This window comes from Daphnia pulicaria, chromosome 6 (assembly GCF_021234035.1).
Source record: "Daphnia pulicaria isolate SC F1-1A chromosome 6, SC_F0-13Bv2, whole genome shotgun sequence".
NCBI classification, from domain to species: domain Eukaryota; kingdom Metazoa; phylum Arthropoda; class Branchiopoda; order Diplostraca; family Daphniidae; genus Daphnia; species Daphnia pulicaria.
The window spans coordinates 10,767,453-10,791,696 of NC_060918.1; the positions used below are offsets into that span (position 1 = coordinate 10,767,453).

A 24,244-nucleotide genomic window follows, 5' to 3' on the forward strand; every position below is an offset into this window, starting at 1 on the left:
TAGTTTTTTACCTTTTTTGGTCTGACGGTTGAACATGTTTTTAATGTCATTTCTCAACGTAATTGCAACCTAGATTGACCGATTTCATGCATCGTTATCATGTTTATCGCTGGCTCTTCAATTTTTTTTTGTACCGTCAAGATATTGAACACCCGGGACTTGCTGACTGGCTATCATTCCGACACTCGGTAAAGTGATATGGACCATTGGACCGTCATCTTGCAGCAATGCGATCTCTTTTTCAATATATTGTTCCTTTGGAAATAATGGAACTATCGACTACTAAGACTTTAAAAATTATTTCTTAAAGCGTGTGTTGAGTGAGATTGCTTCTTTTGTAACACGAGGCGTGGGGCGGAACGGCAGAAGAATTTTTACTCATGTAAATCAAATAAATTGAAGTAACATTATCTAGGGCAGAAAGGGATTATTGAACTTCCGCTAGAGGTCCTCTGCTAGGCGGTTCACACGCTCATTCAAAGGCCTGGCGGCATTTGTAGGTACACGCCCACTTTGAGTCCCCTCACCCACAGCGCTGCATGTCTAAGTTTGCCTTCGCCTCCCTTTCTTTTTAGTTGTAACCCAAGCATGGACCGGGCAATAAGCCAGATTTACAGTACTCCATGCAAAGATCTCATTTCGTACTGGTTTCTGTGACTTTCGAATCACTTGAATAACACGTTCAATCGATTGTTTGACTTGACACCCAATTGTGAACCTTTGATCTGCTGCTCCTACCTACTAACAGTGTCTGCTTTGCAATCGACAGTTCAGCCAGTAAAATGGGAAAGACTAACGTGAACGACGATGCTGTCAATAACGGTGAGCTACAAGCATTTAATCATTTAGATTGTCGAGTCTCACTAAAACAAAATTTTGTCCAAAGGTGTGCTCCTTTCTCCCATTGTTTTTATCCCAACTTCACCAAGACAAAAAAGTAACAAACCCTTCTTTGGTTGCCCCTCCAGCCTTACTATTTGGTACGTGTGTATGTATACACATGATACAGAACGCCGAACTTTCGATTCATAATGAGCTCAAAAGAAGCTGTAAATGTGCTAAATATTGTTTCCTTTCTATTATCTTTAAACATGTTCCCCCTCTTTGAAAGGAAATCCTGTAGGCAATAGTTTTGAAGACATAATTTAGTTTACTTGGAGATTATCTGCTGCATCTTGATTATTCGATACGACGAGTCCCCAATATTTCGACTGGGGTGGCGGAATATACACACGAAGCTCTATGGGCGGTCATGTGATGTACAAGGCATAGTCCTGTATTTTTAAACTGTCTGGGCCTAAACAGGGACTGTCCCCGCCACCCAGTTTCGGCAACTCAATCTTTCGTAGTTTTTTTTTTTTTTTTTTCATGTTTCTTTTCTCGATTTGTTTGTTTGTGAAAGAGTTGTTGACTCGAGTGGCTGTATACACACAAACACAAAATTGAAATTACTATAAGGGATAGTCAGATGATGTTTTCCACTTGTGTGAATACTTGGGTGACTGCCGCTTTCAATGATAAATGTATTACAGTTTGATAGATACTGCTCAATCATAGACGCACTCGAACTGATTTCGTTATTAAACGAATTATTTTATGACAGATACAATGGCGGCAGAAAAACGTCCTTTTCTGGAGAGCGGACCTGAATCGGTCAAGTTGACGCCCAGCTGGGAGGACCGGAATCTACCGGCTGCAGAGCTGAATTTGCGAGGACTAGAATCTGATCTGGATAAAGCCGCTTTGGACATGGACCCACCACCCGATCGGTAATTACTGATGCACATTCTTAAGAGCGTTTCCTGAGGGTAATCGGTTGAGACCACACGCACTAGCTTCGATTCGACAACCGAACATTTACTCGCCTAAATTCTCACAATTGCTTCTTTTAAAGATTCATCCGCTTATTCACGTTTCCATTATTTCCGCCCTTTGTTGCTCAGCTGTGATTGTATACCGCAGCAACTGTCAAGATATGTTCTAGGATGACACCAGTCAACGTTAGTTCATTCCCAACGTCTCACAATGTCAAGATAGGAAAAAGGAAATATCCTTTTCAAGTGTGTCTTATAACACAGTAGGATTACGATCAAGGGCGTGGGCAGTATGGTCCGACGATTGAAAAACCATTAAATTAATATCATTTTTCTATTTATGTTTGTATTTCAGATTGAATTTGGTGTATCTCACTTTTATACTCCACGGAATTGGCACATTAATGCCATGGAATATGTTTATTACTGCGAAAGACGTAAGTTTTGCAATTAATTCATATTGACATGATGTGATTCATTGACTAACCTTCATTTCTAAAAATCCACACAGTACTTTGTCGTTCACAAACTTGGACCAGAGAATACCGGGCAAAGTCTTGCTTATGCTGCCAACTTTCTTCAATTCCTTGGCTTCGCTTCCCAGGTTCCCAACGTCATCTTCAACTGGCTCAACATCTTCATCCAGATAGGGTATAAAAGCTTATTAATTTTCTCGTATCTTTTTAAAGTTGTTTTGTTCGCTGGTGCAACTGGTGGATGATAGACAAGTGAAGAGATATAACTTCAAGGTCAAGGCTTTTCATCGTTAATCGAATCATCCATCACAGGAATCTCGGACAGTGTTTTCGCTGCAAAGTTCATTTTTTTTTAAGGAAGATCAAGTTTAAAATAGTTTGTCCAAGATATGAATCGCTTTATAAATCATGCACGCCCCTTCAGTAAATAAAAAATGTTTTCTGGTTGGATCGAAAGTTATAATAGTGGTTAAAATTCAGATTATTTTATTTATTGATTTATATTTTTTTTAAATATAAATTTCATCTTTTATTTATTGTATTTTTATTTTTTTTTACAGCGGAAGTTTAAGTACCCGTATTATTGGCGGTATTCTCGTTGAAGTAGCTGTTTTCGTTTTAACAGTTGTTTTGGCTATGTTGGAATCATCTCAATGGCCAGGAGCATTTTTCTGGACTACGATGGGTTCAGTGGTCATATTAAACAGTAAGTTTGTTTTTTTTTCTTTTTAATTAAAAGTCATGTGGTGTCAAGGATTTAAAAAAAAAGTTTGGCGTCAACAGTGGCTGGTGGAATCTATCAAAATACCATTTACGGAATGAGCGCCAAGCTTCCTTTCAAATATACAGGAGCGGTCGTCCTTGGCTCGGTAAGTTCGTTTTAAGAAGTAAAGTAAAAATTCGTATTCAAATTTGAAATTTCTATTCTTTCACTCCATATTAGAATATCAGTGGGACTTTCACGGCCGTTATAAACGTCATTTCGTTAGCTCTGGCCCCTAATGCGCGTACCTCGGCCATATACTATTTCATCGCTGCCCTCTTCATTCTGTTGGCCTGTTTTGACTCTTTCTTCGCCTTGCCACTCAACGTACGCATTTAATACTCATTCTACATATGTTAACCTTGAACGCATTTGATGCGAAGATTTTGTTTATTTTCCCCCCGTTTGCTACAGAGATTCTACCGTTATAATGAACAACGCATTAAGCGACAAGAACAAGAAAAGAGCGTGGCTTTAGGTGGTATTAAAGCCCGTCCACCTTATTGGATGATTTTCAAGAAATGCTTTCCGCAATGTCTAAACGTTTTCCTCGTCTTTTTCGTCACACTCTCCATCTTTCCCGCCGTTTACTCCGGTTGGTGTTTTTATAAAATGTTAACAAAGTTTTCCTCATGTAATTTTAAAATTTATATTATCAGATGTCAAGATGGTTGACGAGAACTTCATTATTTCACAAAAATATTTTGTAGCCGTATGCTGTTTTCTCAGCTTTAATTTCTTTGCAATGGTTGGCAATATGTTGCCTGGACTTTACTCTTGGGTACGTAAACGATTTGACAAAACTATCAATGGGACACACAAGAGTTTGTCTTACATAATCCTTCTTTGATAATTGTAGCCCGGACCTCGCTGGTTATGGATTCCAGTCGTTTTGCGAGTCTTGTTCATCCCATTCTTCTTATTGTGCAATTATCAACCATTGGGCGTCACGCGAGCATTGCCCGTTCTTATCGACAACGATTGGGCTTACTGGGTCGGTGGCATCTTTTTGGGTGTAACAAGCGGATACTACTCTTCACTAGCCATGATGTATTGCCCACGAACGGTGGAACCTGAATACGCGGCTACAGCTGGCATGTTTGGAGCTGCCTGTCTGATCACTGGCATTTTTGGCGGAATTAACTTCAGTTTGATAATGCCGATCCTTGTGGAATCGATTTCTTTCTAATCGATTGGATTTGTCTTTATATATTTTTTTTTTAAACAAGGGATGCACGAGAGCTTCAAGATTTCTGTAGCTCATTAGCTTACTCATAGTGTTGCTTTAAATTTTTGTTCAGTTTCATGTTCTTAGTCGTTCTTTAGTTTACCCTTACATACGACTCTTTATTTCTCTTTGGGAAGAGTTGTGGGGACAAGTGGGAATGCGCAGTCAAAATGTTCAGTGCAATCTTTTGAACTACTGTGCAAACTAGTCCAGTTAACTCGCATTTTTCCTGTGACGATTGATTTTTCTCGTTTCCTTGAACTAATTTATTGTTTGCTTTTTCGGGCTCAAGGTAAACTGGTGCGTTCACGGCATTCGAAGGAAGTGAAGCCACTGCACTCTTAATTTTTTTTTCTCCCACCCATTTCTCCTTACGTTTGCACTGCTTCTTCCTGCAGTTGTACTAGATCTTCAAAAGTGCAAAATCAATTAGTGATTTTGACCACGGGTTTCGTGCCAGCTGCTAATAATAACAGTCGCCCGATCATGAAATTTTTTTTTTGTATCTTTCAGTCACCATACGCAGAGGACTTGTGTGTATTTTTTTTCTTCACCCACTTTTTTTATAAATGTTCTATGTCCTTATAGTAATGAATATTTCAGTGGTCCAATGTTTCTATCGTGTTTTATTTCTTCTGTATTGATTTGCGGATTGTATCTGCATACACATTTTTCGCAAGGGATTTATCTTTAATTTAGCATCCCAGTTCTATCATAATAAGTTAATACCGAGTGACATTTGAAAATACCTTGTGACTCGGCTTTATACGTGTTGCCTTGCGAAGAGGAAAAACAGGTAGGTGTAATCTCGCCAAGACGCTGACATCCTACCTGTCACGCAACTTGTCATACAAGATTTAATCGTGTTTATGCTTGCCAGCTTAAGAATAGAATTCCTTGTAAATTTCTGACTTGATGTTCTATTCTTTCTGCAGAATCGCTGACAGGGCTCTCCGGACATTTCGTTCAGTCGTTCGTGAAAGATATCTGTCAGCTGTCGCTAGGTGGCAGTGTGTATTCGTGTTTTTGATTCCGTCATTTGCTTTCCAGACGCCGAGTGAAAATGTATGGTCTTTAAAAAGGTATTGCTTGTCATTACGCTTACTTACGGTGTACTTCGGTATTAGAAAAGGTAATTCTTATTCCTTATGATTACTGAATCTTAAATATTATGTGTGAATTTACAGACAATTAGTACTTTATAGTATTAGTAGTAGTGACAGTATTAGTGGTAGTAGGCATGAAACTTATATTTGAAGCCCACATATACAGTGGAATTAGACAAATGTGCTAAGATGAGATATTTTTCCATTACTGCTACCACACCAGAAAAATGAAGCATTAAAACTGTTAGAATTCATATTTTCATATAACATAGATATTCTTGCTCATTGTCGTCATTGACCATAGGATCTTTTAAAACCCAGAGACAGTATGCGACAGTAGAACTCCTTTTTAAAATAATATTAAAAATACCCGACAATAGAACTCCAATAATTTTTTAACTGCCGGGCACTGGAGTTCTACTGTCGCATACAAAGAAATTTTTAAAAATTATTAGTGTCGAACTGTCGGTGAAAACATCGACACGATTGATGTCCACCAGGTGGCGCGAGTGTCTTCATGGACTAAATCTAAATTTGGCTATTTTGTTCCTTGACGTAGCCGAAATGGGATGCCGGTCGTGACGTTTCCCAAAATGAAAAGTTATTTCTTGTTAATTTCTTAGGTTAACAGAATGTAAAATCTCGATGCGTCAATTTTCAGGTGATTGATCATACCACTTTGCCATCGGAATTGAAAATGCCTGTACATTTGCCGAAATGTCGTGCCTCGTGTATCTCGCTGCCTGTACCCAGTCGTACGTCTCGTCCCATGCAACAGCAAAAGTAATAATTTTCTTCAGATTTCCTACAACTATATACTTCATATGACTAGAGAACAATTTGCTTTGCTACCGTGGAAATTTGAATACCTTGCCAACGGTAAATCTTGTTTTGTAAAATTTGAGATATCAAAGTTGTTCTGTTTAGTCTTACTCCTGCTATTCTTTTGTTGTAATGACTTCCTGTGTAATTCTGTACACACTTGTGTTTCCCGATGGTAATTTTTTTATTTTCTTCAATAGCTCTTACAACCACGCTTCTTGCTGCAGCCAGATGGTGAAAGGTGTGATGAAGACAACTTCAACCATTGTTTGCAGGATGTGGTGCCAGTGTTATCCAGAAGTAGCTGTGCTGGAGTTATCCTGAAGCAGCTGTGCCAGAATTTTTCCGAATTGCTGACTTGAAAATTTTAACTGTTTCTGCTTCTGCTTATGCGGTATCCCGTGTTGCTGACTTTAAATATTTTTATCCGCTTTTATTTGTGGTTTTGCTCTGCCAGTGAGTTGCTTACTTGAATTGGTTTCATCTGTCGTCTTTTGCGTTTTTACTTGTGCAGTATGATTGTGGCTATCTGACCCTATGTCAGATTTGACATAGTCGACAACTGCCAGATTAAACTCCGGCTTTCTGCACTAACAAAATAATAACGGATCATGTTATTATCGCGGTTGGGAAAGTCACAGGCCCCCCTCCCTGGGGGCCATGACGTGATTGTATATTAATAAGAAATGAATAAAATATATAATAGTTTAAATTTTTATAAACAAAGGAAAAATGAATTTACATCGCCAAATTGTTAAACAAGAAAAATGAATTTACATCGCCAAATTGTTACAAAGTACTTAGTAAAGTAAATATAATATTTTTTTAAAAAGTAATAAAAATTTGGATGAAGTTTTTATTTTTTTAATTTATAGCTGTGAATATTTTCAGTTTCGACAATTTATTTATTTAACAGAGTAATAATTATGAGTAAACATTTAAGAATCGTTACAAAGGCTGTAAAGATCATCGGAATAAAAGAATTTTGGTAGTTTAACTTTTCTTTCTCGTTGCAATTCTTCATTCGGTCATAGAATTCTCGGGGTGTTACTAAACTGCGCGTGCGCGCCTGCGCTTTGCGCGGCAACTAATATGCGCGGAATTTTTCTTGCGCGTAAAAAACTAAAATGCGCGTCAAAATTTTCCGGAATTTTGCGCGCGACCATGACGGTTAGGTTATTTACGCGCATTTTCCCTTCGTCCTGCGCGCATTTTAGTGTGGTCGCGCGCAAAATTTTGACGCGCATTTTAGTTTTTTACGCGCAAGAAAAATTCCGCGCATATTAGTAGCCGCGCACGCGCATTTTAGATACACCCGAATTCTTGGTTTTCAAACTTGCCAATTGAGGACATTTTGTTTACTTAGGGAAAAGGAACAAAAGATTTGCACTTTTAATTGATGTAAATCTAATGATTTATCAGTCTTGAATTTCAGCAACTCCTTAACTTCAACAATATCAAGTTTGAAACGGCGGCACACGATCGAACTGAAACGAAAGAAAAGAGATTAAGTTCGAGTCGATAATAAATAAAATTTTTCATCCGTCATTACCGTGGGTAAAAGTCGCAAGAGACGACACCAAAATGCAAGACAACCATCAGGCAACACCAACTATTTCACATAACAGTTCAAACACTGCATGAACACCAACATGGTAAGTTGAAGTCAGATGTTGAACTGCAGGTCTGCAGAAAATCCATTTCAGTGCATCTTTCAATCAGAAAATGACTGCCACACCACTGCACACCAGAATCACCACCATCAACACCAAACTGGCCCAAGGAATTTACAAAGCAAAGGAATATCAATTAACCAAGAACATCTTCAAACTAGTATAAAAAGGGAAATTCAGTTCTCTTAGAGAAAAGCTTTTGTTTAAGAAAATTAAAATTTTCACAAGCCCATATTTCACAAAGGCTCTTATTTGAAGCAGTTATTGTCAAATGTTATTAAAGTTTATACCCAACTCAAGTAATTTCTAAGCAAAAAACAAATACACAGGCTACAATTTAAGCAAAAAGCAAACCCACTTAAGTTGTCTTTCAAGTAAATTGTTACCATTTCAGATTTCCTGTTTTCTTCCCATTTTCATCTCGCAACATGATACATCAGAGGCATCTTGTCTGGCACTGAAGTTGAGAAAAATCTCCACCAACCTGCCAACAAATAAGTAGGATTAGTAAAATAAACTTTTCTTATTATTAGTAACTAAAATGCGTGTTTTCGCAAGCTCGATTCTAGTGCATCTCTGAAAAAGTTCGCAAAACAAATCACAAAGATATTGCAACTAACGTGTAACTTTTGATTACAAATGTTTGATAATTGGTAATTTAAAAAAAAATAATTTCTCAATCACAGTATTTTCATGTGGTAACAAAGTCTTAGGATTATTAAGTTACTCAACATTATTACTTGTACTGTTCTAAAGTACTTTGACTTGTGACGAAACGTGCAGCATGCAGCAAGAGACGACATTTTGAAATATTGTACAGAAGGCATGGCCACATGGAATTGGCAAGTATAAAATTAAGGCCATGTTATCCATAAAAAACATTCACATTAAGGATAAAAGCAGAAATTACCTTTTTTTATGAAGAACAACGTCAGGAAAGAGAGTACCCAGCAATGATGTCTAGAGTAACCTTCTCGGCCAGCGTCTCGGAAGTTTTCTCGTCTCACTGTCACACGGTCTCAAAACTATGGTGACCCCCCCTCCAGTACATCCCTCTACCAACACACTAGGGCTGAATAGTTCAATCCCTAAACACACTGAAATATTTAGCCACCTAGTGACAGCACTTAGCATCCACGGACGAAGACGATAGACGAATAATACTGCTACCAATGCGCCGAGTCTCCTTGGAGAGGTTCCCGAAGGGCAGATATTTTCATTCATTGTGGATTTGAAGTAAAATGTCATTTGTAAATATTGTTGTATGGTTGTGTTAGTAATTCCGATCTTTTGCTGTGCACGCGAGTTTCCCGATAGAGGTCGCATAATTTCATCGGGAGTTGCTGTATCGGGTTTTTTTTAAAAACCTGAAATGTTTAATTGCTGGGTGTTCTGAGGAAACCGCTATCACGCTTGATCAGTAAGCCCCGCTCGGCAAGACTTGCAATTCGCCAAAAAAGACGGCTTTAGTGCAGCCAAACAATCGAAATTGTATTTCCTATAAATTAATGACACAATTTCGAGTGGTTATTTAATTTTAAATAAGCAAATAATTTGAATGAAAGGCTAAGAATTTCAAGGATTCAAAGTCGGTGGAATGAAAAGTGAGCGAAGCTGAGTCTTGACGGGCTTCAAAGCTTCGACGTCTTCATCGTCCCAGTCAGTGTCGCTGGGAATGGCCAAGATGTCGTCTTGGTGATTGGCCAACGACGGGCTAATATCTGTCAGAGTCAGCAGCGTCTCGTACAACTTGGTGGCCGTGATTTTACGAACGCGAGGGAACCGATTCACTAGCAGATTTAACAGGTGAATGATTGATTTATCGAACGTCACTAGATCACCTCTGAGTAGGTGACAGTACAAATCCACCGACGATATCAACAACTGTAAAAAAGATGATAATCAACAGTCTTAATTAGATTTCTAAATATTTAAATTCGTAATTTAATTGAAATGAATACCTTTAACGGTTTACCGCCATTGGTCATCTCAGTACGAATCAAGGTCAACAGCGACCATGACATGGATTTGAAAACGGAATCCAAACCTCCGGACGATAAGAGATGGTCCAGGAAGTTGAAAATGTACGGCATCAGTCGGACACTATTCAAATTCTCTTGAAACACGTTTAGAATATCCCGGGTGACCAAATTCAGTTCATCCAATTTGTTCTCGGCCACCAACTGGCGTAGGTAACTCATGAATGGAGCGCTGGAACTTTTAACCTGCGAGACAACAAGTTAGGTCATAAGCAATACTCGAGGTGTTGCTTAATAAATGCAAATGCATACCAAACTCTCCGTGAGACTGCCGATGCTGGAAACAAGTCCGGTGATGACGGCTTTGCGGTAAGTGTCGAGTCGCATCACCTTCATCCACAAATCGAAACATTCCTTCTCGGTCGAAATGTCCAGCGGAGGCGGTGGAATGATGAAACGCAATTCTTCCAACTGCTCAATGTGAGGAATGGTGGGATCACTAAAACAAACATTAATTCGTTATAGGTATTAAAGTTAAGAATTAAGTTGTTTTCTGTAAGTACCAGACTTAGATGAGAGAAGAAAAGACGTTGGTGGCCAACAACCGGGTACGACGGATTTTTCCGTCGATTGTTTAGCCACCTCATGCAATACGGAGCGCGGATCAGGTCAGCTTCAAGTAGTTCTGGTTGCGAGGTGTTGGTCAATACCTAAACAACCTGTAGAAATATTCAAATGTTTTCTTTCGATTTATTTTATTTGAAATAAAAGAATTCTAAACGGAACCTGAATAGAAGACATTGCCGATTCACGGACGATAGCTCCAATATCTCCACGGCTATCCACCGTGTAATCTTCAAGGCCATCGATCAATGTGCGGAATATTCCGGCCAGTGTCACTTGATCAACCCCACCTGTGAAATAATAAATAAAATTGAGACTAATCTCAAAATAAATGAAAATGAGGCTGTCTGTCATTTTACCTGGGCTGGATGGGGCGATCCCAACGGTTGTGCAGACGAGCGAAAGAGCTGTCAAGCATTTTTTCGAGATTTGGCCCATTGGAGAGTCTTTTCGGTGATGAGAGCGCAGGTGCACAACTGTTGGATGACTTTCGGCAAGGAAACGGTGAGGAGGAAGCGAGGAATTGAGCCCAGGGCTAGTGCGTTTCCTACTCTCGCCTGTTGGTTGTTGCTCGTCACCTCGGGTAGGAAATGGTTCAACAAGGCAGTGAGTTTCTCCACTGGCTGATGCCGGAAGTATTCACCAATCAAAGCGGTGACGGCGCTGATGGCCGATTGCTGGACATTTGAATCGGCTGAAGCGAGACACTCTCGTAACGCCTTCAACCAACGGTCGACTACAGCGTCCGGCAACGGGAAACCCCCCGAACTAAGATCTTGGATGATATGGCAAACGGCTATGCGCATTTGATCGCCGCCGAAACTCCGCCAGAAACGCTCCTCCAGGATGTCGATACAAGTTTGGGTAATGGATTCCATCGCGGCATCACCTAAAGGATCGTGAAAACATTGTAGAAATAATTCAGTAAGAAATGACCAGCGGTAACTGACCAAGTTCATCTGGCAGACGACGTTGATGGTCTTTTGCCACTTGACAAAGAGCGCTGATGACTTTGCCACTGGCCAAAATGCTTCCGTGCCGTAAATAGAGTTCAGGATTTGTGCAGCGAGGATGGATCTGAGTAGAAAGAATCAGTTTCATACTCTCCGGATCGAGGAACGTCATTTGATGCAAGGCCTGAACAAAAATTCTGATTAACAACTGAAGTTAAATGAGCAAAGTTCAATTGCACCACCATGCCATACCTGAGATGTTATAGCTGTCGAATAACCGTGTCCCAATGGATGAATTTACGATCCACTAAATGCTGGATGAGATGCGGCCGGTACTCTTCGTATTGCGCCACGAAAAGACTGGAGAGAAAAGGGAATTGTTATCAGAATGAAATGAATTTTAAACAGAATGAAACTCACCTGAGTTGGAGGTAGGCATTTTTACGTAAGCAGAATAAGATATAAGATACCAACAGCGAAATAATCGCAGGTGGTCAGAATGTCGATGCCGTGAGGAAAAGTGCTTTGTCGACCGACGTGTTCCTGGAAGGCAGAAGCGGCAGCCCGTCGGCAGTTGACCTCACGATCGAACACGGTGGTGATGACTAGGGCCTTAGCCAACTGATGGACGAATGGCTGGAGGCTGGAGCAGAGACGGGTCGTAGGATCGGGCAAGAGCCCAGCAGAGGTAACAAGCGGCATCACGTACAGCCGAGCCAACGGAAAAGTTACCGCGTAACTCATCGTACAGCATGCACTGCTCCACAAAAGGCAAGACAGAAGACAATCGCTGGGGCAACAGCAATCCACGACGGGCACCGAATTTCTTTCGTTCTTTTGGTTATTTATTAGCTTGCAAACTTAATAGTTTACCATAGACTCGGTTTTGTACTGAACATTTCGAAGAAGATGAGTGATACAAGGATCTCCCCATTATCATCTATTTGATTCCAGTGAAGAAACGTTTCGCATCGGTGAGTACTTAGCCTACCTTTTTTAGTTTGATTGAAACAAAAATACAAGATCCTAAGAGCATCAACCTCATTTTAACCAAGCACCCAAACTCATTATGTACAAACTAAAACCTTCGTCACTCCACAAGTTTTTCCTTGCTTGAATCACAGCATCCGACAAGTCTAGTCTAGATTTAAAAAAATTGCATGCAATGAATAAAACAGATGAATAATTGCTTGTTATACAGGTCAACCTACACATCACAGCTGATATTGGATATTCTAGTGTCTTCTCTGCCGCTCTAGGCTGAAAAGTCAGCCTGACATTAGCTGAGGAATTATAACAAGAGAATGTAACATATTAACCATAACTGAAAATTGAAAGGTAATTAAGCTTACCAAGTGTACGAGTCACTTGTTTGTTATGGGCAATAATGGCGCCATGAGTCAGCATAGCAGTAGAGGGTAAATAGTGGGATTGATCCTTCGGCTTCTGGGTTTCCCGTTCTTACATATCGATCGAGCAATTTCTTGGCTGCAAACAGGGAATGAATTCAAGCAATACTTCAAAAGAAGTTTTAAATCAGAAAATATCTTCCTACCAAATCCAGTTGACTCGCACTTGGAGAAATAGCCAATAGCGTAGAATCCGGCACGTTTAAGCTTGTTTTGATTATTAAGTCGTCTGCTTTGTTTTTATTTTACCAAGTTGAAATTGTGGCTGCCGTTTATTTCTTTTTCATTTTTTAAATAATTAAATAATTACGACAAATGGAATGCTATGGCATGAAAACTTTAACAGAACATTTTTATCCGTAATTATTAATTCTTAAAATTCTTTCCCGAATTAGTTCTATGTACCTTAAGAAAACTCAAAATCCATCTATTGAGCTTAGCAGGCGAATTTCATTCGTTTCCATTTTTCCCTCCAAGTCCAACCCCAAAATGCCTCGCCCTAAATCCCTTCGGGAAATTCAGTATTCCACGCATCGGATACCGCGTAAAATCAGGTTCGCGTGACAAAAATAAATCAATCCTCATTTTGATGCTGTAGCTGACTGAAAAGTGGTAGTAGCAAATTGACGTCAAATTACCATTCGTTTCATCAATTAAGTACATTAATATAGTTAAGTAGTAAATAAATGGACACCGACGATGATGACGTAGAAGAGGAACAAAATCCACACGGTAATAAAGCGTTACACTTTGAAATGAAACTGATACGTCAGCCATGTTCGTTTGCTGTGCCATTTAAAATCAAAACAAAATTTAAAATAGTTTCCTTACAGAAACTCCGGAGAAAGAAATTCTTTGGGCTGCAGTTAAAGGAGAAATTGACATAGTTGAAACTTTGGTTCAAAGTAATCCAGCATTGATTCATGTGAAAGACCGTGATGGCTACAGTCCTCTTCATAGAGCTTGCTATGAAAATCATTTGAACATTGCAGAGTTACTACTCAAACACAATGCCAAAGCAGATGCATTGACCAATGAACTCTGGCAACCATTGCATTCAGCGAGCAAATGGAATAGTAGTTTGTGTGTGGCTTTACTGTTGGAATGGGGTGCTAATGTTAATTCAGTAACTAGAGGTGGACTTACACCATTACACTTGGCCTCATCCAATTCTACTGCATATGACACTTTGCTTATTTTGTTAAACCACCCTTTGATTAATGCAAATATTTTGAGCACTAATGGTGAAACAGCCCATGAAATATCCTGTAGATGTGGACCTTACTCACAACTCTTTGATATTGTAAATGAAGCCTTGAATTGTATTTAACTATTACTTGCTAATGTAATGTGTTAACTCCTGAAGTGGAGCCAAATAAATATTTCATGTGTGGTTCCTAAACAATTTTTAATATTTTAAAATCCCAAATTGTTTTGTTTAATTGAATTAATTTTGCAGAAAAATTTTAAAACGAGACTGAAAACATTTGTTCGTACGTCAAATGTAAAACACTGTTTTATATTTTCTCCGACCTTAATTGGAATTCTTTATCCCTTACAATTTATTATCAAGAATCAGGGAATGCTTTATTTGAGGATGACTATCATTCAACAAGTGATTCATGTTCTATGAGCATGGCAATTGTGATGAGAATAAAAATAACTCGGGGTAACAGGGTCTTATAAAAAAAAGGCAAACGTTGATATGGATATTCAGAGAGCCGAGTAGAACGGACACAAATAATCTGAGCAATTTTCAAGGGCACTTAATAAATCTTATGTACACAAGAATAAGAATCGATTTTACAGGCTCTTGACATAAAAATAGGTCGTCTCAAGAGTCGATCAAATTTAAAGATCGATCAAATTTAAAGATTCTTTACAACGGCTTGCCTATCATGTCGGATCCAGTTGACTTGTTTCAATTCAGGATATATATGCCTATTGGAGCATAATTTCTTTCAGGTGCTTTTGAAGAATGAAATCCTTGACGGCACCGAAAACTTTGTTTATATTTTCAGTATCAACAGCCGTAGTAAAATGATGATAAAGCACTTGGTGGTTGTTACGTCGAGTAGATACAAACATATTTAAAATGAAGGCTTGGACTTTAGGCAAATCAAATGGATCGTCCTGAAAAAATGTTAAGAATTCTTGAAATCTGGATAACATTCTATTAAAGAAAACGGTCTGTACGGAAGAAGTAACACATACCTGATACTCGGGAAAGTAGAGTGCAATATTAGAAGCTCGAGTCAAAAGCTTGGCTTTAAGAAGGTCAGTTTTGTTCAGAAACAGGATAAAAGCAACTGACAGTAAATAACGAATGTTGACGATAGTATCAAAAATGTTCTTCGATTCTTCCAGACGTTTCGTCCGTCTATATATATACATATATTTTGGATTATAATTCATATTAAAAAAAGCAGCAATACAATTTATCGTATTTACCTGTCTTCCATTAAAACTTGGTCGTATTCCGAAGATGATACCAGAAAAAGGATGGCTGTTACCGAATCAAAGCACTGAAGCCATTTCTGCCTTTGCGAACGTTGGCCTCCAACGTCCACGAAGCGGAATGGGATTGAGTTTATAGTCATAACAAACTCGGTTACGCCTTTAGTGGCTTTGCGTGCATGAAGAATGTCTTGATTATTCGGCAAGTAATCCTACAGACAATTTACCAATTAAAACGATGAAAAAAATAAAAAAGATCGACACTGTAACAATTCAAAAATTCTGTGTACCTTTATGGCAATCCGTTCCAAATTTTCGAAAAAATACTTAACAGAGTCACTCTGTAAGAATAAAGAATGATATAATACATGGTTTATTGGCAAGCATGATTAACATCATATAAACTAAAGCTTTGCTAGATCTAAATAAATTGTTTATGATAACTCAGTGGTAGAATATAATGTTGGTGATAACTGAAAATATTTATCTCATTCCAAACACAGGGAAACTTCTGTGCTTGCACAAACTATCTGCATGTTGGATAGATTATCACAAACTACATAAGGAAAAATGGTGACACTTTGGCACACTTACCAGCTGGAATTCTCTCCTTCTGTCGTAAGCTTCTCTGATACCATGATCACACCACAGTTGTTGAATGTAGACAGCATATTCCATAAACACTTTGGTATCAAACTGCATCACATTATCTACTCTTAACAGGAACGGTGCCAAGTTTGCATTGTTTGGATTTTCCCAAGGAATTTGTAGTTTTTCACGAGCATCAACCAAGACACGCATTCCTCTTATGATATTCTGGTAGACAATAGATTGAAACTCGTGAATAGCTTCTGTGTCAAACTTAACTCCATGAATGATACGCATCTGCTTGAGAAATGTTGATTTTCCCGACTCACCTGCATTTTTACATATTTGAATGTTTCAAAAACATGTTGTAAACAAATAGATTAAAAATTAAAACTCACCTGCTCCAAGGAGCAAAAGTTTGACTTGGCGCCGGTTGTTGTGCTTTTCCCTTTCGATTTGTTTGTCAATCTTTATACTTCTCTGAATTTGCTCAATCTCTTCGTCAGAATACTTCCACTGTAGGCAGCAGTGAACAAGATTCGTCATTTTCAGATTCAGTTTCTATATCGACACTTGTTCATGACACGTGAGTCGAGAAGAAAACTTATTTGTTTACCCCGCCTATTGTGTTGCAACTAACCAGAACAAGTTCAAAATGGTCTAATGCAGCAACAACAAAGCCAAGAGATTATTTGTGTGGGGGGCGTTGCGAAATGTCGAAATGGTCATCTGGTGGTGAATATTAGCGTTTATTTTTAAATCGATTCTTTAACAATACAAAAAATAATATATAAAACGAAATTCAATTTATATAAAATTGCTTGAATATTAAAGACAATTAATTACACAAACACTTAAAATGATTGCATTTCTATTTACGCGAGTGTGTTCTTAAAATATCACACCTGATCATCGACATAAACATAAACTACATGTACGAACTTCATGTAGACCAGCTCTTCAACTCCAATCAAAAGATATTCGATTTCAGGGCCTCAGTTCGATAAGGGATCAAAGTCTGAATAAATTTGATCTGTTAGTTGAAACTTAAATTGTCATCTTTCAATCCAAAACTGAATTGCCTATCTATATACTAGGACTTTGAACACAGACGAGTAGAGCATGAGCTACTACAAACTTTTTGAGCTTCCAACATTTACGGTTTTTGCAGGTTAAAAGTTGAGTAGCTTCCTATAAGGCTATAAATAAGAAATAACGAGTGATTACGAAATTACACAACAATAGAAGATTTTGAGGTAGACTGTAAAACATGCTGACGTCAGAGGGATCTTAAAGGGATTCATTTATATTATTTAACAACCGACCCAATAACCTGAAACGTCGGTGTTGGTTTTCAACTTTTGTCATTCGAGAACACTTTTTAACGGTTTTGCTCACAAGCGAACATAAACAGGATCCAAGCGTCCCTAGAGCTTACAACGCAACAAATCGTTTTTAATGCAATAGCTAACTTTTTCAGAGATGACTGTTGTTACATTGTACGCGATTGTAGGTTTCTTGGCAGAAGTTAACGACACTTTTACAACAGTGTATTCGAATTAAGAAAAACTAAATGACAAAAAAAGACTAATGCGGAAGTGGGATAATTCCGATAATTATATAGCCACTCTTCTATAAAGTAAAAATTTAGAGATGATTGCACAATCGACGTCATAAGTAACGAGACGGTTCACAGAAATAATTATAGAATACAAAACGTCGTCCATCAATAAAATACCAGAATAAAATACAAGATTAAAGGATTCAAACAAAAAAGAAACCGTAAACAATTATAATAATATTAAACGATATTTTGAATGGGATGTGAATAGGCGATAGCAAGTGAGGGAAACCACGCAAGAAAACCAATACAATGGTTGATGAAAGATTCGAGCAGCTGTTGTAACAGAACGATCGGCGGAAATTTAAAATGTATGCATCACGAGTGGGGTAAGTTTGAATATTTATTTACTGGAACCTTTGGTACTAACGTTACTAGGATCCGGCTGCGCAAGGTAATAGTTGACGGCTCTATTAATGTCACAGTCAGCCGCCAGGGCTAACCGCAAAAGCTCAGGCCTAGAAACTTCACCTCCGAGGATATCTTCAAGAGCCGAGACGCAATTTTCCAGAAGCTGTTCCTGTTGCTAAGGGACAAGGAAAAAAAAATTAGAGGCCCAGGATTTTTGAGGCAAATCAACCAATATTCAAAAAACCTCTTGTTCCACTTCAGCTACAGCAATACGCATTTCATTCGTCAATTCTTGCAAAAGATCCACGCTCTCCTTACTACTACTGCTACTACTGGAACTAGAACTGCTACTCCTACTACTGCTACTTCGATCACTACTGGTCACCCCCCTGCAACAAACAAAATAAATCAATAAACAGATATTCAAACTATGTGTAATCCTATTCATACCACATATCACGGTAGGTATCTCCGCTATAGAGCGATGAACTTAGCCAGTGATGCTTCGTTCTGGATTGTAGCAATAAATATTTAAAGTTAGTTAATAGGTTTTAAAAAATTATTGTTGTGAATAATTTTTTGAAAAATACGTATTCGAGTTTGAAGTATGAAGCTGCACTTGGGATCTCAGATGAGCAGGAAGGTCCTCTAACCCTTCTTTGTCAACCAAGTCTCCGTGTTTCCAAATAAAGGCAATGCAAGACTCCTAATAAACAAACAATTACCGTATTGTATGGCCTTCCTATGAGTATTACGATTAAGAAATCGGGACAAATGTTTATACCTGAAGTTGTGTAGCCGACCATTGATCAGCGATGGCTAGCATACACAGAACGTTTGAATTGTCTAAACGAGAGGTCAAAACAGTCTGACAGCCGGAACTAAGTTGTTCGACCTCAAACCGGTCAGCCATGATTAACAACTCTATTAGTTGCTCATTACTGAGAGTAGTTTGATCAATATGGTCACCATAAAGGAAACGGAGAAATAGTGATAGCAGCTGGGCAGAACAGTCGGGCAATGTGATTTTCCTTGTCAGAAAAGAGCAGTTTAAACACGACAGCGATGTCGAAAGCATATTTTGTTGTTGTATACCTGTCAATTGCTTCTCGCATTCCAGACAAAAGAGCTCGATGAAACCAACGACATCTTGCAGCTAATATTACACGGTGTGCTTTGACCAAATGGCTAATTTGGCTCGCATCAGCATCAGATGGAAGTACAAATTCTAGGTCTGAATTATTTTGGTTTTCTAAAAGTAAAAACACTTGGCGAGCAAGGGGACTTTTGCTTGCCATAGGCTCGCGACACAGCGGGCCAAACATACTTAAGTCGCCATTCCTGTCGAATCATCAATGAGTAAGGTAAAAATTTTAAAAGTTAATTTTCATCAATTAAGTACGTTGGCAAAGAGTCAGCTCCAGTAGATTCAGTGTTGGGTGGACATGTGGAATGTGTAGTAGACGGTCCAGTGTTTTCTAGTAGTTCCAATGCAATCAATGACGCGTTCAATTCTTCTCGCTGCACCAGATCGCAGACTTGCTGAAGTAAGGCGCGAACGTTAGGTTCCGTTTTGATTTCTCTCAGATGACTAATTGTCTGGTTCTGGTTAATATAGTCCATTAAAAAACTGTAGAAAATTGTAAGGACATTTTCATGTGTACTATTTTCGACGAAACGTTGTAAAACGTGAATTGAAATTCAGCCATGGTTAGAGATACGTCCAGAGAAGCGATAATTTCTTCTAGACGGAAGATGACCAACGGAATCTCTTCCACAAAAAGTTTTATATTTCGCATGACGGAGCGTACTTGCGAGGATACACTCATTTCTGTATACTTTTCCCTGTGAGTTTAAGAAATTTAATAAGATAAACTTTTCAGCTAAAAAAAAAAACAAAAACAAAGAAACGACTAACTTTTTATGTGATAGAAATTTGACGGCTAGCAAAAGCTTTTCGTGCAAGTTCTTCAGCTTATGGGCTTCTTTGTCAAGCAAAGTATCAGCAATACAGTGGCCAGTCAAAGTTTGGGCACGAAAAGAAAATGCAATCTGTTCGGTGATATTTTTACATTCTATGGCTAAGGCCCAAATGACAGACAACGCACCTTCCACCTAAAATTATGGTATAAAAACTTTACTGTCAAAGAACAACGGAAGAGACCAGCTTAAAAAATTTATACAGACCTCCGGAGCTATGTAGCTGGCCAGGACAAAATTCTGACTTGCTGAAAGCCCGCCAATAAGATTGCGGAAGCATTTTAGAAGGCGATAAACTTGAGAAACAAATACTGGCAGCCTGGAGCGAAAATACGTCATGACCTCTCGACGTTCTTCAGATGACAAATCTGTTTTATGCTTCGTAAACGTCACGCATAATTGGACAAACCGAATGACCACAAGGACACCTTCTCTGTGTACGGAAAAAAAAAAGTAATTTGTTTTTAAATTTTAATAATAAACTTTTAAAGTAAATTTCTACATACCCTAAACTTTGTTTGACCGATTGCCACAACCGAGCAGCATTGACGAGCATATCAGCTTCGTTATTACTATCAAACAATGAGATCATACGTTCTAGTGAAAAATGAATGCTGTTAACTAGGCTGTGCAAATCAACTCTTGCAGCTGTATTTCTTAGGAAAGATTGGCACAACTCAACAAGGTTTGCCATTGCCTGTTGATTTTGGAAATGCTCAATGCATAATTTAGCTGTTTGGCTGCTCAGTGTTGAGGGAAGATGGTGGGAATAGCTGAAATGTAGTGCTGTAGAAAGTACAGCTTCTGGTAGCCCATTCAAGGATTCCCAATCAAAGTCACCTAGACCAAGAGAGAGAATTGTCTTGTGTACCTGGAACTAGAAAAAAAAAATTTAGATTAAAAAAAAAACATTATTGTAAATGAACTTACTGAATGGCCATTTGCTGCACACAATTCAAAGTCAGAAAAATATCCTTCTTCCAGTGCATGTGTGAGAGTGAATGGATTGTCTAAACCACTTTGGGTCTTAGTTGTAATTCTTTTGCATGTTAAAATGATCCACGAATCAAAGTAGAGAATCAGCTCTTGATGGGAGGGCTTTTCTACCTAGAAATATATGTCATCATAATACAGTTAAAAGTCCAATTTTGTAAAACACTGATAAAAATCTAGATGCCTTACTCGAAATTCAATAACACTCCCACTGAATCCAGCAAACCGAACAAAAGTTGAAAAAGATGAAGAGTATACTTCATAAGTATCACAGAATGTAGGGGGGAAATCGACGTTGCGTTCATTTTTCCAAATAACAGAACCTCCTTTTTCTAATTGAAATTCAATTCCCTTCAAATTAGGTAAGCTGGTATCGTCTGCTGTGTGGGCCTTACATTCGACAATCTACAAAATCGAAACCATAATTAGCAAGTTAGTTCGATGAATGAAGAACAACATACACTACCAGCCAATTTCCTTGAAGTTGTTTTGAACCCGAATATCGAGCCATACTGCCTTTTTAATAACAAAATTCGAGAAAGTTTGGTTGTCTTTGTGCCCACCATTCAAGTGTGTACTTGGTATTGTACTCAATCATTACTACCATCTAGCGGACACGTTTGGATTTGAAATTAGAATTTCTTTTTCAATTTTCAATTTTGTATCAACTGCAGTCCCAAGAAGTTGCATTATCGAGTTTGATCCAATGCTTTATGTTTGTAATGCATTTATGTATGCATGTATTAGTAAAATATTTTGAAATGCGCAGCTATGCGATGAATGATTGACAGATTGACTGGGTTGACATGATTTGCATCGGTAGTATAAATTAACGACTATTTGAAGGGGCAAAGAAGTTCAAGATTTTAACCCACAGATTATTTTTAAACAGATTCTCCCTATTTTTACTTTAGCCTATCGAGTAATGTCAAGACAACAAGCAAAGTAGGATTCTTTTGAAGTTTTGGCAACAGATGAAAATCACGTATTACACCCTCCACAGAATTTCAATCACCTTGACCTTTGGAAAACATGAATAAATTCGACGCAAAAATTTTGGCATCCTTTCGGTCCTCTGAGACAAAGTTGCCGACGCATTGGCTTTAGCTTTAATATTGCTGTTGTCTTTCATTCTTCAATTAGTCATAATATTTACAAATTATCTCTCGTTAAGTCATTTTCATCAGCTATTTTCTGACGGACGAGTATATCAACATTTTATCCTACTGATGAGCAGCTTATTTCTACACTGTCAATTCGAAAACAGCCCCTAATTCTAAATAAAGTTGTCGCTCGTCAACGCGCACCAAAAATAAACAACAGCAAAACACGGAGAAGATTATCGATTTATGAAGTTTTCATATGTTTAACAGAACAAAGTCACATGAAACAGAACAAGCATTTCCGTAGTGTCGTTTCGTTATTTAGGATTGGGCAGTTGCGATGGTTAGTCTATATAGATAGTGTTTGTTTAGTGCAACTTGGAACAGGCAACAGAGAATATGGAAGGCCAACATGTTAGGAGATGCCAGAAAGGGCTTTGCTTGCTTTTCAAGAGAAACCATAGAGCTGCATTTGATTTTTCATGTCATCCATTGTGGTGTCTCCAAATTGGGCACTGTGCTTTTGCATCAGCTTGTAGATAGCCTCCATTTGTTCTGTTTCAACCCTTGATAAAAAGTAAAAATGTTAAATCCAAATGTTCATAGTGATCTAAAAATGTGTACATATAAAGTTAGTTTTGTTTAATACTTCTTTTCCAAGAGTTTCACTTCTTCAGGAAGTTTTTCTTCCAACTGCTTAGCTAACTGAAGAGGTTTTCTTGAACTCAGAAATCCTAAACCATCTTTCTGTTGTTCTTTGGGAGGTGTAGAGGGGGTAATGTTTTTTGCATTCCAGAGGCATGTTAGTGTTAAGCAAATGATGGCAAAGACAGTAGTGATAAAGTAATAAACAGATGTGTCTTCCCAGAAAGTTGCCAACATGGTTTAACTCAGATCACAGCTTGTTTTTTTAGAAGTGCACCCTTTGAATTCAGGCAACAAGGGGAGAAAAGCTTCTCGATTCAAATATTCAAAAGCAGATTGCTGCTTTTCACTTAGAATTTTTTGAAGATTTTCACAATCCTTTTCGTTGATGGCTTTTGACAAGTTCTCTACATCAGCTCTGTTTTGAATACAGGCATCAACCCTATCCTCTGAATCAGCTCCTATGGAAATGTGCTTCTCAAAACACTCCTTTATTGAGTCTAGTTGCTGCTCCTGGTTGTCAGAGTTCAAAATGATTTCACTGACAGAGTTGTAGAAGTCCCAGTACTTGCTGTGTTCTGGATGATGACTCAGGTATGACTTGAAAAATGCTTGACCTTCATCTGAAGATAACAATGCACTTAGATTGCACTCTTGAATAACCTTCTTGAGGGTTTTCTTTGGTAATTTTTTCAGATCCGGATCAGCCATCAACGATTCTCTACAGTATTGGAACAGTGATTCAATAGGCTTAGCAAGCTTTTGTGATAAGATTCATTAAAAAAAGTTTCACGGATTTGATTTCTTACCACCGACTTTTCTGCTTTTCTTCAATAGATCGTTTCGATCTGCTCAAAGTAAACTTTTCTTAAAATATGTTGACGTATTTGAAGCTGGCTCTCCGCTCCGGCAACTATTTATAAAAGAAGAATGGGATGGGCCTCTTTTTTTTCGACTATTGTTTTGGTTTGATAGTGTGCTTGCAAGTACGGTGCCCTAGCGGTCAAATCCAGAAACAGATTTTGTAGTTGTGGCGTGGCGCTGAATTTGAATTGTCAGTGAAAATGACTCAAACAATATTTGATACATAGCTCTATTATGACTAAACTATTAACTAAACTATTAACTTTTAAAATAAATGCATGTGTACGTGTGACGTCTTCTTATCATACTCGCAAAATAACATTGGACAGACATTATACCGGTACAACGATCTAGACAAATACTTTTGAGTTTGTTGCGTTCATCAAAAATTTAATCGTGAGATTGCCAGTTTCATTAAATCTTTTCCAAAACGGCATGCCCAAAAATTTCGTCGCTGCTTGAAAATGACTAGTTGATTACACAAGAAAAATTGTATAACACTATAGATAAATACACAATAGAGCATCATTCGTGTACAGAATGTAAAATGTTATATGTGGTCCCCCAAACTGAACGGTTTCCAGGCCAACTCATTCAAGTGATAAGACATGACTTGTCATTCCTATTTGCGCGATGATGAATTATTGATGATTGTGCGGTCTGCCTTTCTAGCTTGACCGCGCTCCACAGTTCGCGTGCTTCTTTATTTAATAGGTTTTTTTATGGCTATTTCCGTACGGAGGACTCAAAACATACACAGACGGTGGCCGTGGTGTTATCGATCCAATTCTACCA

The 24,244-nt window shown here is 38.3% G+C and overlaps 4 protein-coding genes, 2 long non-coding RNA genes and 1 pseudogene across 6 annotated transcripts; 2 read left to right on the plus strand and 5 right to left on the minus strand.

Moving 5' to 3' along the window:
• The first annotated feature begins 556 nt into the window (after positions 1-556).
• On the plus strand, positions 557-4,964 carry LOC124343241 (equilibrative nucleoside transporter 1-like). Its single transcript, XM_046796501.1, has 10 exons — positions 557-822; positions 1,604-1,769; positions 2,170-2,251; positions 2,326-2,465; positions 2,851-2,996; positions 3,074-3,159; positions 3,234-3,380; positions 3,468-3,648; positions 3,713-3,834; positions 3,913-4,964. Exons 1-10 carry the CDS (start codon positions 783-785, stop codon positions 4,240-4,242), a joined length of 1,440 nt encoding a protein of 479 aa, XP_046652457.1. The 5' UTR covers positions 557-782; the 3' UTR covers positions 4,243-4,964.
• Positions 4,965-7,491: 2,527 nt separating this feature from the next.
• Positions 7,492-9,043, minus strand: LOC124343387. Its single transcript, XR_006919200.1, has 4 exons — positions 8,793-9,043; positions 8,269-8,366; positions 7,762-7,982; positions 7,492-7,696 (listed from the first exon to the last, which is right to left on the minus strand). It is a non-coding gene; the product is annotated as an uncharacterized LOC124343387 (long non-coding RNA).
• Positions 9,044-9,347: 304 nt separating this feature from the next.
• On the minus strand, positions 9,348-12,337 carry LOC124342085 (annotated as a pseudogene).
• Positions 12,338-13,361: 1,024 nt separating this feature from the next.
• LOC124343346 (ankyrin repeat domain-containing protein 49-like) lies at positions 13,362-14,249 on the plus strand. Its single transcript, XM_046796672.1, has 2 exons — positions 13,362-13,579; positions 13,681-14,249. Exons 1-2 carry the CDS (start codon positions 13,534-13,536, stop codon positions 14,175-14,177), a joined length of 543 nt encoding a protein of 180 aa, XP_046652628.1. The 5' UTR covers positions 13,362-13,533; the 3' UTR covers positions 14,178-14,249.
• Positions 14,250-14,532: 283 nt separating this feature from the next.
• LOC124343288 (guanine nucleotide-binding protein subunit alpha homolog) lies at positions 14,533-16,595 on the minus strand. Its single transcript, XM_046796572.1, has 6 exons — positions 16,291-16,595; positions 15,899-16,221; positions 15,595-15,645; positions 15,299-15,516; positions 15,062-15,227; positions 14,533-14,980 (listed from the first exon to the last, which is right to left on the minus strand). Exons 1-6 carry the CDS (start codon positions 16,436-16,438, stop codon positions 14,789-14,791), a joined length of 1,098 nt encoding a protein of 365 aa, XP_046652528.1. The 5' UTR covers positions 16,439-16,595; the 3' UTR covers positions 14,533-14,788.
• An 830-nt stretch (positions 16,596-17,425) lies between these two features.
• On the minus strand, positions 17,426-21,436 carry LOC124343158. Its single transcript, XM_046796350.1, has 14 exons — positions 21,304-21,436; positions 21,027-21,242; positions 20,775-20,951; positions 20,351-20,721; positions 20,052-20,277; positions 19,783-19,979; positions 19,529-19,709; positions 19,267-19,469; positions 18,960-19,205; positions 18,649-18,895; positions 18,455-18,570; positions 18,315-18,374; positions 18,109-18,253; positions 17,426-18,039 (listed from the first exon to the last, which is right to left on the minus strand). The coding sequence occupies exons 1-14, from the start codon at positions 21,346-21,348 to the stop codon at positions 17,857-17,859; spliced, it is 2,613 nt and encodes an 870-aa protein (XP_046652306.1). The 5' UTR covers positions 21,349-21,436; the 3' UTR covers positions 17,426-17,856.
• A 729-nt stretch (positions 21,437-22,165) lies between these two features.
• On the minus strand, positions 22,166-23,567 carry LOC124343381. The gene is made up of 3 exons (XR_006919190.1): positions 23,395-23,567; positions 22,590-23,306; positions 22,166-22,506 (listed from the first exon to the last, which is right to left on the minus strand). It is a non-coding gene; the product is annotated as an uncharacterized LOC124343381 (long non-coding RNA).
• Between the last annotated feature and the right edge of the window lie 677 nt (positions 23,568-24,244).